We start from the raw sequence: 16,205 nt of genomic DNA, 5'->3' as shown, positions 1-16,205 counted from the left end.
AATTGGAAGTTCATCTTATGTGAGAATCACAGCAGTAAAACCCCCAATCAAAGACAAATCATGTCTGTTATGAGGAAAGAGAGTTGTGAGATAGAGGTGACCCACCTCCTGCGGAGTCCATATCCGAGTCAGAGATGTGAGTAATGGAGAAACGGGACACGTTGGAGGGGGAGACAGTGAAGCGGGAGAACTGTACGGTGGGTTTGGGTTCCGGAGCTGTGGGGATGGAGCGGGCTGGAGGGGAGTCAGACGCCACTGAGGATGTTGGTAGAGGGAGCAGCGGGAAGTCGTCCTCCCACTCATACCCTGCACCTAGGAGCAGATAATTAAATTAAATAAAATTTTATTGATAATGTCAAATCATAACAAATGTTATCTCGAGACACTTTACAGATAGAGTAGGTCTAGACAATACTCTATAATTAACAAAGACCCAAATGAGTTTAACATCAGGAAAGTGTAGGTCATTCAGGCTTTCATGTCGTAAATGCATATTGAAGTTTAACTAACTGATTGGTTTCATCTGGCTTGATCAATAGATATAATTGGGTATCATCTGCATAACACTGAAAGTTAATAGAGTGTTTCCTAATAACATTGACTAGAGGAAGCATATATAAGGTGAATAGAATATGCAATAATAAGATATTTAGTTTATATTTTCATTGATGTCTTGATGCTCAAGCAGATTGATCACAGTTTTGTTTTTACACTATATAACATTTCAACACTAATAAATTAATAAATGTGGTCTTGTACTTACTCTCCTCTGAGATGTTCCCATCTGAAGAGTCATCAGAGACATTAAGCCTTTCTTGGGACTTGCTCCATGAACTCAGACCCTCTGCTCCTAAAGGGAAGCCATGCTCAGCCAACTCTTTAGTTGGGCTTTCCTATTGGCAGCAAAGTTAAGTAAAAGAAAATGAAAATGATCTTAGACAGACTTAAGATCAAAGCAAGCTCATAGATACATAGCCCTAGCAGTTCATTGGCTTTTAAGATTGTTTTTATTTTTAATTTTTTTATTTAACCAGGTAGGCTGTTGAGAAGGGAGAACCCTTCTCAACAGCCTACCTGGTTAATTTGCAACGGCGACCTGGCCAAGAAAAGCATAAGCGTGCAGGACAACATACAGTTTCACATTCAATACAATACAGGAATACAGAATACAAAAGGCTACATAAAGTGTAGATTAAGTAGGCATTACAAAGCCAGTGCAAAGTGAGGTGTAAGTAAGACGAAGGATATGCAAAAGTGATATGGTAATAACATGTTAAAGCTAACAAACTTCCTAATGCAAAATTAGCCTTTATTCTCACCTGATGAATTAAAGTCCTATATTCCCTCCGCTTTTAGCTCTGTTTTAGTCCCCACTAACTTCTGAGAAAAAATATCTAGGTTATTAGCTGCTAGTTGATCAACTATGTCCACCCACTAGCTACTCTGTAACTGTGTCTGCCATTTGCTGTTGGGCAGATGGTGTTCAGTGGGTTTATCAAAACAAATTTAAATTGTTGGCTTATACTAATTAGAGTGGCCCAGACTGAACCATACAACCATAAAACCAAAGCAATGAGTTAAGACTAAAAAAGGCTAGCAACACGCTAACTTAATGTTATTATCAAAAATATTGATTAATGCAGGTTTAAATATTATATAAATAATAAAGCCTTTTGAATGCCACTCACCTGATCGAACAGATAGACGGTGACATCGTCAAAAAAAGACACAGTCTTCTTCTTGGGTTCAAGCCCCTCGTCTAGGTTGTCTGTTGTAAGCAGCGTTGGCATCTTAAGGAGGCTGCGCAGTTTGTGGGCTTCGCTGTAGTCACTCACCACAATGGGCACTGGGTGGCACTCGTCTTCGCTCTCCTCCCCTCCGCTCTGCTCCCGCACACTGTAGGTTCGCAGCTCCTCATCTGACTCGTCGCTGTCATCAGTGTCGCCGCCCTCCTCATCCGCGTCTTCCCCATCAGCTGGAGACCCTCGGCCCTCTGTTGCAGGGAGCGGAGGGGGAGGGGCAGCTGGAGGTGGCGGAGAGGAAGAAGAAAACCGCCTGATGCTTGCCGTGTGCTGCAAGGCCACCTCGTCTTTTGGTAAAGTGTGCAGGATTTCACCGGAAATCCCTGATGGCTTGTTTTGAATTGTCTTGAGTTCTTGCTCTCCTGTTGTTTCTAAATCTTGAACAGAGTCTTCCACTTCATCCTCCTCTACCCTGATGTTGGAGGTACAATCTCCATTGAGGGCACCAAGGGCTTCTTCCATGGCCCCCACCACCTCTGCTGCCCAGTCTCCAAAGGATGAGCTCTCCTCCTGAGATGGCCATTCGTCCATTGAAGCAGTGTCAGAGGGCTCCAGAGGTAGCCCCAATGCCTCATCCTGGCCACACGTTTCTGTCAAATATGCATCCATCTCTGGTAGAGAATAGGATTCTGTTCCTCCTGTTGATATCTGTTTCATTTCAAGTTTTAGATCTTTGTTCACTATAGTGTCATTTAGTTCTTCCTCCTCTTTCTTCCTTTTCTCACCCTTCTTTTCTCCCATGTGCTTTTCCTTTTCAACATTTTCTTCATCTCTTACTCTCTCGGACAGTTCTTCCCCTTCATCCCTGGACTGCCTTTCATTCTCATAGTCTGAAAAGTAGGCAGAGTCTCTGTATGGAGTCTTATCGCTCAGTGGTAAAAGGATGTGGTCGCCTGTCTGTGAGGCTCCTAAAGCCAAGTCTTCATCCAATAATGGTTCACCCTCTGTGGGTACTACTTTATCCTTGACCTCATGCTCCTCCTGCTCCTTGTCCTCCTCCAGGCTTGTATCAAGGGTAGGCTTTCCCAGAGGTTGTTCACGGGGTTCATGAGGCTCTTTGGGTACAAACTCAGGGCTCTCATTATTTTCTGTGTCATAGCCACTGTCCATAGCTTTAGGTGAGCTGGAAGGGTGGGAGGACGCAGGGCTGAAGCCTTCACAAGATCCGGCTGCAGATGGCAGATCCATGGAGTCCATGGAATCAGGAGTGCCTACCTGCTTCTGTAGCGACTTGAACGCCGGAGAAGCATTCAGCTCACTCGACTCGTCGACGAAGATGCCTGAGGTGACGTCGGTGATATCATCTGTGATGTCGTCGTCGTCATCGTCGTCGTCGTCACTGCAGTCGAGGATGTCAGCGAGGCTCACACTGGAGCCTCCTTGGTCAACACCGCTGTCGCCAGTGGGGCTCAGCTCTGACTGCGGATCTGTGAGGGCCACCATCACATGCATGTTGTCAGCAGGAGGCGGGGTGCTCATAGTCATTGTCAGGGTCACTTCTTCTATTTTATGATCTGGCGGTTTCTGCATGATTTCTTTGATTACATGCTCCCTCTTCTCTTTGAAGAGTGCATCATCTGTTGTAAGGTCAACATACTGCTCTCTTCTGTCCTCAGTCTTTATCAAGGCAGGTTTGGCCACAATGGGACCCCCTGGAGCCGGGGATAGATTGATGATCTCGTCATTGCTTGGGATGTCGATGGCCTTGTCGCTGATGTAGCTGCTGTGACTGTAGCTGTGACTGAAGCTGTTGTTTCTGACTTGCAAGCCTGTAAGCGGGTCAACAAAGTGCGAGTGGCAGCACTCTCCAGATGCCGGCACCTGAGTCTCGCCCTCATGGCACAGGTAGATGTATGCATTGCAATTGTCTGAAGGCACCATTGCATGATGTTTACTTAGACTAAGGCAGGCACTTTTATCTTTGGCCTGGTGGGTCTCAAGATAGTCAATAGGTTTGGGCAAAGAGTGGAAGGCCAGGCTATGCTCCTCCGGCCAGGAGTCTTCAATGTCTGTACTTGGCATTGTGTAATGGAAATCAACATAAGCATCTTGTCTGCAGCTGTGGCTAGCCCGTCTGTGGTGACCCACACTGCTGTGGCGATGTTTTGAAGGCCAAGTGTTGCAGGTGTGTCTCTCCACAAATATGTCCTCTTCTTCTTCCTCCTCTGTATCACTGTCTCTGTGACCAATGAAGAGTGCCCCCTCTGTCTCCATGTTAATACTCACAGAGTGGCTGCTATGCCTGCTGTGGCTGGGCATAGTCTTCCTCAGGGAGCCCATCATGTCGTAGTAACCCCCTGTCACGTTCTTTCCTATAATAGAGGTCTGACTTGTGTCCAGGTATGTGTCTCTGTAGGCCTGTTGAGGTGCACTTACGCTTACAGCGGGGGATATACCTAGCGGGTTCTCCAACTCACCCAAGGCCTGGCGCAGGCTCCTTGACCCCCAGCTTTCCTGATGACGCTCACTGGAGGCCTCACCTCCAATTAGATAGTGATCTATTCCCAAAGGGGGCGAGTGCTCATAGTAGTAACCCCCATCTCTGTCTTTATAGGACACATAGTGACTAGACTCCCAGGGTGGTAGTGGGCTGTTGTCCAACACTTGCCCTAAAAGAGGCTCCATTGTCAGAGAGATAGCAGGACTTGAGTCATTTGAGTCGTACAAATCTGACTTATGGATGTCTCCTGACCAATAGGGACCCATGTTCTTAGCCTGTAATGGGCAGGCAATGCACTCGCCTGAGTCAGCACTCCCAGTCAGAAAGCTTCCACTGCTGCCCTGGTAGTCCGGGCTGTAGGAGCACATGGTATAGTCCGGATCAAGGTTACAGTCTACTGGCTCTTCGATGCGGATGTAGTACTCACTGCTTACCGAGGGGCTGTGGGCACTGAGGACAGGAAGTATGTTTGGAGCATGTAGATGTTTTGATTGGTAGTAAGTAGGAGAAACTCCATGGCTGTGGCTCTCCATGGGGCAGCCTCCCACGAAGCCCCCAGGTGTGTAAATTGCTTCCTGAAAATGATGGGTGGCCTGGCCTAGGGTACTAGAGGAGTCCGAGGCTCTAAACGATTGGTCTGCCCTGGCTTGCTCCCACTTGTACTCAAAGTTCAGACCGTGGCTGGTCTCAGTGACTGTGAGTATATCATCCCCGGACTCTGAGTGGTAGCCATCACCAGCTGAAAATTGCTCAAGGAGAGGGAAAGAGGATGACGTTGATGAGGAGTGGTCTCGTGACATTGCCGAGGCCCCACGGTGGCTGTTGAATACAGTATTGGTACGAAGGGAGTTCCATCGCCTCTCAAAGTCGTCTTCGGCCTCGCTGGCCCCCTTGGCACACAGGTAGCTGAGCAGCAAGTGGACTTCCTCTGCGGTGGGTCTCTGATCAGGCTGGAGCCAGCAGAACTGCATCACCTCATACCTGAGACAAACAATAAAACAGACACAAGATATGAAAGAGAACATGCCAATTTCATCAGATTTTCCGGTGCACTACATGTAATGTGCCCAATTTTGGTCAAATAACACAAAAAAAATATTTTCAGTGTCGATTATTTTGTCGATCATTTTTTATTTCAGTTTACTGTCACAGAGGAGTAAAGAAACCAGAAAATATGCTTGAATCAGATAATGTTTACTGTCATAAAAAATGACTAAAACCGATTATTCGGTTATCAAAATAGTTGACAAGTAATCGATTAATTGACTAATCTTTGTGGCTCTAGAATTTATTAGTTAAGTTGTAATAAAAGGGATAAAAAAGAGACAACTGGAAAAATAAAATGTCCCCAATACAGGTAAGCAAAACCAGAAGAATTAGCACAATAATTTGAATCTGCAATAGAGATGAGAATCCACTCTTAATTGTGTTGCTCTGAATATTGTGTTTTGCCATGTTTGTGCTTCTTCAAAAGGACTATTAAATATTTTAAAGATGTTTCTAAATGCGTTTCTGCTTGTGTCTCACCAGCGCTCAGCCAGCGGCACTTTGAGCATGGGTTTGGGCAGTCGCAGCTGCTGCTCCCTCACAGCGTAGGTCAGTACTTGTCTGTCAGAGTAGTGTCTGTAGGGCTGGTTCCCAAGCTCAAACAGCTCCCAGATAGTCACTCCCAGAGACCTGAGACACAGGATATCATGGATATTGTGATGATGAAACATAAAACAGTAATCAAAACAAGTATGTGTCATTTCCCTTATGTACAAATACTTAATCTAGGCCCAAAATAACTTTTGGTTATTTTGCTTCCTTCATGTTTTCCTTCACATTCAGGGCTTTGAACTGTATAGACTGGTTTTCTATTGTCTTAAACATCCTCTGTGTTGTTGGTATTTGACTTGCTCTTGCTCTTTAACTCTGTTAAGATCTAAGACTGGAATAGATGAGTTCAAATGCAGAGTCCCCCAAGCCTGCCCTCTGCTCTTGTCATTGTGGTATCAAGAGCTGGAACTCAACAAAAAATGAAAGGAATTGAAGGCAAAACTATAACATACCCCAGCCTGTGAACACTGACATAGAGTATAAAGTAAATTCTTTTTCATTTTATACCCTGAAACATTTGAAAACCATGCGTTATGCTATGAAATCTCGCTTACGTTTTTGTTTTTCAGATAACTAAATGTGCATGTGTCTTTGTGTGTGTGTGTGTGTGTGTGTGTGTGTGTGTGTGTGTGTGTGTGCGAGTGTGCGTGTGCATGCACGCGTTTGCGTGTGTGGGTGTGTCTGTGTGTGTGTGCGTGTGCGTGTGCATGCATGCGTCTGCGTGTGTGTGTGTCTGGTGTGAGTGTGTGTGTGTCTGGTGTGTGTGTGCGTGTGTCTGGTGTGTGTCTGGTGTGTGTGTGTGTGTGTGTGTGTGTCTAGTGTGTGTGTGTGCGTGTGTCTGGTGTGTGTGTGTGTGTGTGTGTGTGTGTGTGTGCGTGTGTGTGAGTGTCAGTGTGATTGTGAGAGAGTGTGTGTGCGTGCGTGTGTGTGTGTGTATGTATGTCTGGTGTGTGTATGCGTGTGTCTGGTGTGTGTGTGTGTGTGTGTGTGTGTGTGTGTGTCTAGTGTGTATGTGTGCGTGTGTCTGGTGTGTGTGTGTGTGTCTGTGTGTGTCTGTGTGTGTGTGTGTGTGTGTGTGTGTGTGTGCGTGTGTGTGAGTGTCAGTGTGATTGTGAGAGAGTGTGTGTGCGTGCGTGTGTGTGTGTGTGTGTGTGTGTGTATGTATGTCTGGTGTGTGTATGCGTGTGTCTGGTGTGTATGTGTGTGTGTGTGTGTGTGTGTGTGTGTGTTTGGTGTGAGAGTGTGTGTCTAGTGTGTATGTGTGCGTGTGCATGTGTGTGCGTGTGTCAGTGTGTCAGTGTGATTGTGCGTGTGCGTGTGTGTGTGTGTGTGTGTGTTTCCTACCACATGTTGCTGTGCTGGGTCTGGTCAGCCACCAGCAGGTTTCCATGCACCTCATCCACCAGCTCTGGAGCGATCCAGCGCAGCGGCACGTACATCTGATCTGAAGTCACGTAGTAATCATCCTGACGGGAGCGGCAGGGAGGACACAAGAGAATCACACTTTGGAATTTATTTCTATTCACGTACATCAGCTGAACAGTAAAGCAAATACATTTAATTCGGACTAAAAGTGTTACTTTTTCAAATTAAATTTGCCTTGTTGTTATCATCTACACGCGATAAATATTAATATTATAACCATAACAAATGAAAACAGCTCTGGAAATAATCTGTAGAATCTGTAGAAACTCACTTGGGTGGAGTAAATGCTAGATCTTTTTGCAGATGCAAAGCACCTAAGGGACTTAGATAGCAAATCACTAACAAGCTTAGCTCTATTCTTTAAATAATGTATTCATGCACTCATCCAATCAGTTTGCCCATTTGACCCTAGTGGCTGTTATGTGGCATAGCAACAGACAACAAACAATGAAACAAATGAAATTGTTTGTTGGCAAGATAAGACTGTTTATGTTTGCATATTTTACTGTGTGCTTTTGTTTCTGATAAAACAGACCTTGTACTTGCTCTGGGACAGGCCATAATCTCCAATCTTCACTGAGACATCAGCAGTCAACAAGCAGTTCCTCAGAGCCAGGTCACTGGTTACACAGGGGGGAAGGAGGGGGAAGGAGGAGGGGGATAAACAGCTGTTACCGCTCTTAATTATTTATAAACAGACATATCAAAACCAGAACATTGCAGGAGGGTCATATTTCTAGAGGCACAACAATATTTAGAAGCCCTGCATGCAACAAAACCTCACAGATAGCAAGATGACTACAGTTCAGCACTGCCATCTCTGAAAACACATATGAAGGAATGAAAAAGGTGCTGCAGACTGAGTGCAGGATCGAGATGTTCGGAAGATGAGGGTCACCGCCTGCAACAAAATCACTGATGCTGGAGTCTGTAAGGAACACTCAGGCAGCACCAGGATATTGTTCCAGGAAGCAACCGAGAAGCAAAAGGCAGACGTTACTGATCATAACGAACACAAGATACTGGCTGGGTCTGCTGTTGCAATTCTACATTTTTTGTTTAGTTTATTGGTTTACACATATGCAAATACTACAGATTAACATACACATAATCAACATAGGATGTGATGGAGAGATGCAAAAAAAACATCAGAGGGGCTTAATCTGGGTATTCTCCGATGCTTAATCCAATTAAAATAGAAAGAAATAAAGAAAAGAGAAGAGAAACAAAGCCAAAACTAAAATTACACACAATATCAAAACAGATGAATAAATATGAAAGGTAAAATAATATTAGGAGTTACATGGGTTGTTTACAAGACATACCATAGGGAAATCATTGCACCGACAAAAACTTTGAACAGCTTTCTTAAATTGCACAAGTGTTAGCTGTGATTAATCTGATGGCAAAGCTTTCCATATCACTGAAACTCTTGTTTTTATTTAATAGCAGAAATTGCTCGCTACCTGTGTGTGAAGCTGTATTTGTGCATGTGCATGAGTCCCGAGGCAATGTCACAGGCCATCCGTTGGAGAATCAAGGGGTCTGGGGTCATGGTTTCTGAGGTCCTGCAGCTTCGGAGGTAACCCTTCACATCCCCCTGGACACAGTACGCAGAAATAAAACATCTGTATGTTGCAGCCACTGGCCACTGGAGGGCAGTCGTGTCATTACTGTGCTTGATGGGACAAAGAGTCGCCCATCTCTTGTTCGATCATGTTGATCTGGCTTGGTATTAGAATCTGGAATCCTTCATGAAAGTGCACCAGATGAACCAGCAAACTCTGTGTCCTCAGTTTTACAACTGAACTGTTTGGGATAAAGAGACCAATCCGGCCATCTGAGGGAATTATGGAATGTTTTTGGACAAAATTTGTCTCCTTGACAGAGCCTTCAGCCTCCTCCATCTTACTAATCACACTAAATTATTAGCTTTCTATAACAATCATTACCTCCTCAGGCCAATAAATGTTTAAGGCAAGTTTTTATTTGTATCCTATGTAAAGCGTCTTTGAGGACTTCGAAAAGCGCTATATAAATCCAATGTATTATTATTTATTATTATTGTTATTATTATTATTATTATATCCTTTAATTTTCTGTCATTAACTTAGTGGATCGATTTTCCTGTGATCAATATATTTCATCAGCTATTACCAATTTACACCACTATTAAATTAATCGCCAACTCTTTGATAATCAGTCGGAAAAGTAAAAAGAAATTCTCTGATATCAGCTTCTTAAACGTGAATATGTTTCTAGTTTCTTCTCTCCTCTGTGACAGTAAACTGAATATCTTTGAGTTGTGGACAAAACAAGACATTTGAGGACGTAGTCTTGGGATTTTGGGGAAACAATGATCCACATTTCTCACCATTTTCTGACATTTTAGAGATCGAACAACTAATCCATTCATCCAGAGAATAATCGACTGAATAATCGACACTGAAAATATTCGTTAGTTGCAGCCCTAAAAAAACTGATGGATCTAAAGTGGAAGGAAGCCAGTTCTTAGTCATTTGATTACTTCAATATCACCATAAATATCGGTGTTAAATCTACTAAACCAATCCATCCTGTTGGAGCTGCTGGTGGATTTTAGGCTGCAGTTTGAGTGGTACAACTTTGGGCTTACCAGCCAAATGTTTACAGCAGCTGCCAAGAGTGTTTTATTGCCAAAGTTAATTAACAAAAAATCCCATTAACTACATTCTATGAGAAGCTTATAATCTCTTTAATGCATTGAATGACTCACAGGACACAATGCAGATTTTTTAATTATTAAAGGTGCAGTAGGTAAGACTTATAAAACTAACTTTCTGTCATATTTTCTGAAACCGATCCTATGTTCGCGTAGTACTACATGAAGCAGGTCATTTAAAAAGAAAATCCGGCTCCTTTGGCACCACCTACAGCCTGTAGTGTGATTTGCAAAACTCCACCGCTCCCTGTTCAGATGCACCAATCAGGGCCAGGGGGGCGTGTCTAACTGCGTGTCAATCACTGCTTATGCACACATTCATTCTCCCTTGTGGGGGGAGAGGCTTAGCAGACCGTTTTGGGCTTTAGCGGAAAGGGGGGAGGGACTGAGAAGTTGTCGATGTTCAAATTTTTTGGCTAAGTCCTGGATCTTCACAATCCTACCTACAGCACCTTTAAAGCAATGGTCAAACGACTTGACCTGGGCTTTTATTAACTACATTACATATCTCACACTTTACTGTAGATGCTTTCAATTCCACTTCATGCACCACATGTAGTTCAGACTAATATAAAAACAGATAGCGGCAAAAAAAACATTTACGCCACAGTGTTGGCAGCACTCCTCTGAGATTCATTCCCTTGGATTTTTCTACTTTATCTTTATTATTCTTTTTTACACATACTGCGAGGTCTCCTTTACCCTGCACAGCAGCTAGATTATCAGGATATCACAAGATCACTCGAGAATTGCAAGATCACATATCACACAAAAATCCGTTTTGCCAGGCTTTGAGTACATGTGTTTTGGTTCAAACAGCAGCAAACTGAACCAATCAGCATCCTGTAGGAACTACTGACTGGCAGCTACGGCGTGTTGTAGGTGCGTGTGGCGGCTGCGACTGTTCGTTTAAAACAAAAATGGCAGATGTGATAGACAGATGGTTCATTCAATCACCTCCCAAGTATTTTTTTTAAAAACCAAACAGTTTCAAATGACGGCTTCTGGGGTTCTGTGTAACAAACCATCTGGCTCATCAGGTTACCAAATGTAGTTCAGCCTAACATAAAAACACTTAGCGACAAAGGAAGATTTACGCCACAATGCAGGCAGCACTTCTCTCAGATTCATACTCCTACTTAAAGGTATATTGATGTTAATCCAATGGGAGCGTGTTGATGGTTCCACAGCCCTATATTCCCACATTTCTAAGAATTTTTTTTTCATTGAAAATTAGGCCCTATGTTCCCACAGCCCCATGCTTGCTCTTGGGGGAACTACTTGAATTGTTGGGGCTTCATAAATTATAGAGTGTGGTCTAGACCTACTCTATCTGTAAAGTGTCCTGAGATAACTCTTGTTATGATTTGATACTATAAATAAAATTGAATTGAAATTGAATTGAGCCCTATGTTCCCACATTTCTAAGATTTTTTCCAAAATTAGGCCCTATGTTCCCACATTTCTAAGATTTTTTCCAAAATTAGGCACTATGTTCCCACATTTCCTTTTTCATAAATTTGTATCAAATTTTATCCCCCTAACCCTAACCCTAACCTTAACGCTAAACATGTTGATCCTCGCTACTGTCACACTAAATGCTTGCTTTTGGGTGGAATTGTTGAGTCGTTGTAAATTACAGAGTGTGGTCTAGACCTACTCTATCTGTAAAGTGTCTGGAGATAAGGTATATAACAGTTATGATATGACACTTAATAATACAATTGAATTGAATTTATCTATTTGAGTCATACTGTGAAGCCTCCTCCCCACACCTGGCTTCTGGGTTAGGATACTCACCAGTGGACAGAACTCCATCACCAGCAGGTAGGGAGTGACCTCGGTGCATTGGGCCAGACACTGCAGCAGAGCCGGGTGCTGCAGGCCACTGGAGATCACAGCACACGGTACAAAGTCAGTTCTGGCACATTGTTCTATGACAGTACAAACAGTCCCAAACACTAGAGCCCGACCGATAAAGGATTTTTAAGGCAGATATCGATACAGATATTTGGTGATTTAAAAATCCGATCAGCTATATCGGCCGATGTATATTAAAAAAAATATATCCAGAAACGCGTAACAACACATAAACAGATTTTCCCAACATTAGTTATTTGTAGTTATTTATGAGACTAAAATAATATGATAATACAGTTTAAAAATAAATGTGTTTGTTTTATTGTCACAACAGAACAGAGGAACATCAACATATTAAAGTTCTGATAAATAAAATCGCTCAATAAAACTCAAGATATGAAACTTAAAGGGCTAAACACGAGTGTTGCCAACAGGGAGGTTGTAGAGCGCCCTCTGGTGGACAGACTGCAACGCCAACACTCAGAACATGGTTGAAGGGGATTTCGTCCGTTTTTATTTTATTTTTTAAATATTCATTTATCAGCCATTATAAATGCCAATTCTGAAAATGCCTAATATCGGCCCGCCGATATATGGGTCGGGCTCTACCAAACACCCACACTGACATATGGAAATACTACCTCATGTGAACTATGACACCGCATTAACAGTACTTATTTATAAACGTGCAATAACAGTATCTATTTTTCTTAATTGTGCAATTAAAGGTTTTTTTTATATGATGCCATTCAATATGTGCAATATTAGTATTTATGCTGCTGTCAAACTCTGAGTCTGGGTAATGAGCTACCAGAACTTTTTTCAGTTATTTCTTAGAGTGTATGAGTTACTTTAACCATCACTGACAGAAAGAAAGAAAGAAAAACAGAAATTCCAACCAGAAAGACAGGTGACAGGTGACAGAGGTAAATATGTACCGGAAAGGCCGGGCTTCCTCCAGGAAGTGCATCTGGTCCTGCACGCTGCTGCTGGCTGTGAGTTCCTTCACCACCACCTGGGTGGTATTTAGGCCTGCGTTCACCTCCCCCAGCAGAACCTGAAACCGTACAGATAGAGACATATACCACACAGGGAAGACAGATAGACAGACATTTGCACACAAACAAAACCCATTGAGCATGAGTGGGAGTGACCGTTACACAAAAGACAGACAAAAAGACATAAAGCAGCCATGCAAGGGGGGGTTCAGGGAAGAGAATCCGAAGACAGTGCAGGGACAGAAAAATGCAGACAAACAGATGGAACATACCGAATCAAGGTACGCAAGGATGGAGAGGACGCATGGTATATTCATGAGTGAAGAGTTGGAGTTGGAAAAAGGAGGAGAAACAGACAAAGAAACAGAGGGGGAGAGAACGAGAGAGAGAGAGAACGACAACATGTTATCTGGTTAGCTGTTTCTGCAATATGAGCCATCACTGGACAATATTCTGCACTATACATATTTGTTTATTTATTATTCTCTGTTACCTTCAACTGTGCAATATGTCATTTCTATTCATCCGCACCTTACTCATCTGCATATCTGTGTTTATATACTGTCTGTTTATATAAGGGTGTTTATTGTGTAAATATGTTTGTTTTATTACTATTATTATTATTATTATTATTATAACTAATCCTATTTTTTCTACTTCTTATACTTTATGTATATTTTTTTTCTCCTATGTCTACTTAATGTGTATTTGTGTTATTCTGATGTGTGTACATTTTTTTCTTTTGAGCTGCTGTAGCACAGGAATTTCCCCAATGTGGGATTATTAATAAAGTCTATCTGTTATCTTAAAAACACGGCACCTCACCACATGGCTCAGCCTGCAGCGGAGGGTCATTACCTTGAAAATTTTTACCATGGGAAAATGTATCCTTAAGGGCTAAGTCTATCACTTCTGGGACAAGCTGACATCAAAGGCACGGGGATCAGGTTGGCATTACACACTCAGACATTACAGGTAACTCAGCGTGTCGGCCATTTAAACACGGCGGGGATAAGAGCGAAGACTAACAGCCGCGATGTGAGACTCACTGATGCTGCGTTTCATCAGCTGCAGCGACTGCAGCAGCAGTGGTGGAAGAAGTATTCATTATATGCTTTACTTAAGTAAAAGTACTCATACCACACTGTAAAAATACTCCAAGTGAATGCCCTTCATTGAAAATGTTACTTAACCCTCCTGTTGTTCTCGGGTCAAGTCTGAGTTTCTTCCAACCAAAGTGCCCGAAAATAACATGGATGGTTCCATGCAACGCCCTTCACAAGTACAATTAAAATGTTTGAACAAGGCTCACAAAATGTTAAAAAAAAAGACAAAAAGGGACAAAAAGCATTGAAAGCCTTGAAAAACAGCATCTAAAGAACATCAAAAAACATCAAAAATGTTGAAAGAAACGTCGAAAATGAGTCGAAAAATGAGTCGACATTTTTTTTTAAGTGATTTTTCAGTTTTGACCCGGGAGGACAACACAAGGGTTAAAAGTGAAAGTATGGAAGTATCATCAGGTAAATGTACTGAAAGTATTAGAAGTAAAAGTGATCAATGCAGAAACCTTTCAGAAACTGGAAACGATGCAAACTGTTCTGTCAATCAACCAAGTGTTTAATCAATGAATCAATTCAGCTGGACTTGTAGGCCGATATATTGTTGGAAAGTTGAATTTATGAACTAAGTCGAATTTTATAAACTACATGTGTTTTGTGTGCAAAAATCCTAATGTCTAAAGTAACTAAAGCTGTCAGATGAATGTAGTGGAGTAAAAAGTACAATATTTCTCTCTGAAATGTAGCGGAGTAGAAGTAGAAAGTGGCATGAAAAGAAAAGACTTGAGTAAAGTACAAGTGCCTGAAATTTGTACTTTAGTACAGTACTTGGTGTCAGGAGTGGGCTTTACCTTCCCGAACCAGCCATTCCCGATCTCTTTCAGGTAGAGAAGACTGTGGCGGCCGAGATCTGTGGATTTCAGGAGTTGGACTGGAGGAAAAGAAGATAGAGGAAAAAGGTGTCACAGTAATGGATAAACCTCCAACATCGCACTCTTAATGGTGTTATTGTGGTCTTTACAAAACCATTTGTATTCACATCGATATACAAGGCCAGATATCGTCTTAAACTTTGGATATTGTAATATCGTGATACAACACAGGTGTTTTTTATAGTTTACTTATTTATTTATATGTAACTATTACATTTTATTTGTTTGTATTTTCTTCTAACTACTCTTTTATTATTTATTTTTAGTTTTTTTTCTTTTATTGTATTTTTTATATATTGTGTCCATCCAACTGCGTCTGTAATTTATTGCATTTTAAATTACTTTGCATACCAATAGAAACACCTAAATGAGTTTAGAAAATACATATAACACAGATAACTAGAGCTGCAAAGATCGACTAATTGATTCAAGGTAACTTTTAAAGTAATCGCCAACTTTTTTTAATAATCAATTAATCAGTTTGAGTCATTTTATATATATATATATATATATATATATATATATATATATAAAAAGAAAGTAAAACTTCTCTCATTCCAGCTTGTTAAATGTGAATATTTTCTAGTTTCTTCACTCATCTGCATAGGCGTAATTTACAGGTGGGATGGGGGGGGGTCACAACCCCCCTAATAATCAAAACTGGCCAGTGCAACCCACCCCAAAAACCTAATATAATTTACTTTACATAAATAAAGACATTTGCACCATAATGATGCAGAAAAGGCACAAATTGTGCAGGAAATAAGAATGCAGGAATTGATATGTTAAAAATTTCAATTTTGCTCAAAAGTGAAGATCTCATCTTACAGGATGTTGAGTGGTATCTGTCAAAGTTTAGACAGTCAGGATACTGTTCTGAAACCATTTACATTTATTTTTTCAAATGCTATGAAATTGGATAAAACACCCAAAATTCAATGAAAGTAATCATTAATTTGACGTTGTATGGATTCCATACATCCATACATCCGTACATACATGGAACTATGTTATTTCTGGGTCATTTGTTTGAAAGAAACCCATATTTCTGTTATAAAAAACTAGAAAACGGGTCAAATTTGACCCGAGGACAACACAAGGGTTAACCCCCCCAATGTTGAACCCAAAGTTACGTCCTTGCTCCTCTGTGACAGTAAACTGAACTTTGAGTTGTGGACAAAACAAGACATTTAAGAACGTCATCTTGGGCTTTTTGGGAAACATTGATCCACATTTTTTTTTTACAATTTTGTGACATTTTATAGACCAACGAATGAATCCAGAAAATAATCGACAGATTAATCAACAATGAAAGTAGTAGTAGTTGGTTGCAGCCCTACCGATAACAGTGACAGAACGCACCTCTTCCAGGTTCTTAAGTGGCCGT

General features: G+C 41.7%; 1 protein-coding gene across 4 annotated transcripts in view; it reads right to left on the bottom strand.

Moving 5' to 3' along the window:
• aatkb (apoptosis-associated tyrosine kinase b) overlaps positions 1-16,205 on the bottom strand; it is a 73,849-nt gene that overhangs the window by 1,487 nt on the left and 56,157 nt on the right. For 2 of the 4 annotated variants that reach the window (XM_031315060.2, XM_031315061.2), the window contains 10 exons: positions 14,738-14,817; positions 12,766-12,884; positions 11,768-11,855; positions 8,733-8,866; positions 7,802-7,886; positions 7,186-7,307; positions 5,770-5,919; positions 1,689-5,223; positions 764-893; positions 106-312 (listed from right to left, as the gene is read on the bottom strand). In XM_031315060.2, the coding sequence (XP_031170920.1) occupies positions 106-312; positions 764-893; positions 1,689-5,223; positions 5,770-5,919; positions 7,186-7,307; positions 7,802-7,886; positions 8,733-8,866; positions 11,768-11,855; positions 12,766-12,884; positions 14,738-14,817 (4,650 nt within the window). Of the gene's footprint in view, positions 1-105; positions 313-763; positions 894-1,688; positions 5,224-5,769; positions 5,920-7,185; positions 7,308-7,801; positions 7,887-8,732; positions 8,867-11,767; positions 11,856-12,765; positions 12,885-13,097; positions 13,216-14,737; positions 14,818-16,180 lie in introns of those variants that run through there. The other 2 variants (XM_031315063.2, XM_031315062.2) reach the window with 2 other exon arrangements.

This window comes from Sander lucioperca, chromosome 22, assembly GCF_008315115.2.
Source record: "Sander lucioperca isolate FBNREF2018 chromosome 22, SLUC_FBN_1.2, whole genome shotgun sequence".
In the NCBI taxonomy this organism is placed as follows: Eukaryota; Metazoa; Chordata; class Actinopteri; order Perciformes; family Percidae; genus Sander; species Sander lucioperca.
The sequence above is the reverse complement of the archived record's forward strand: the minus strand, read 5'-3'. Positions and strand labels throughout refer to the sequence as shown.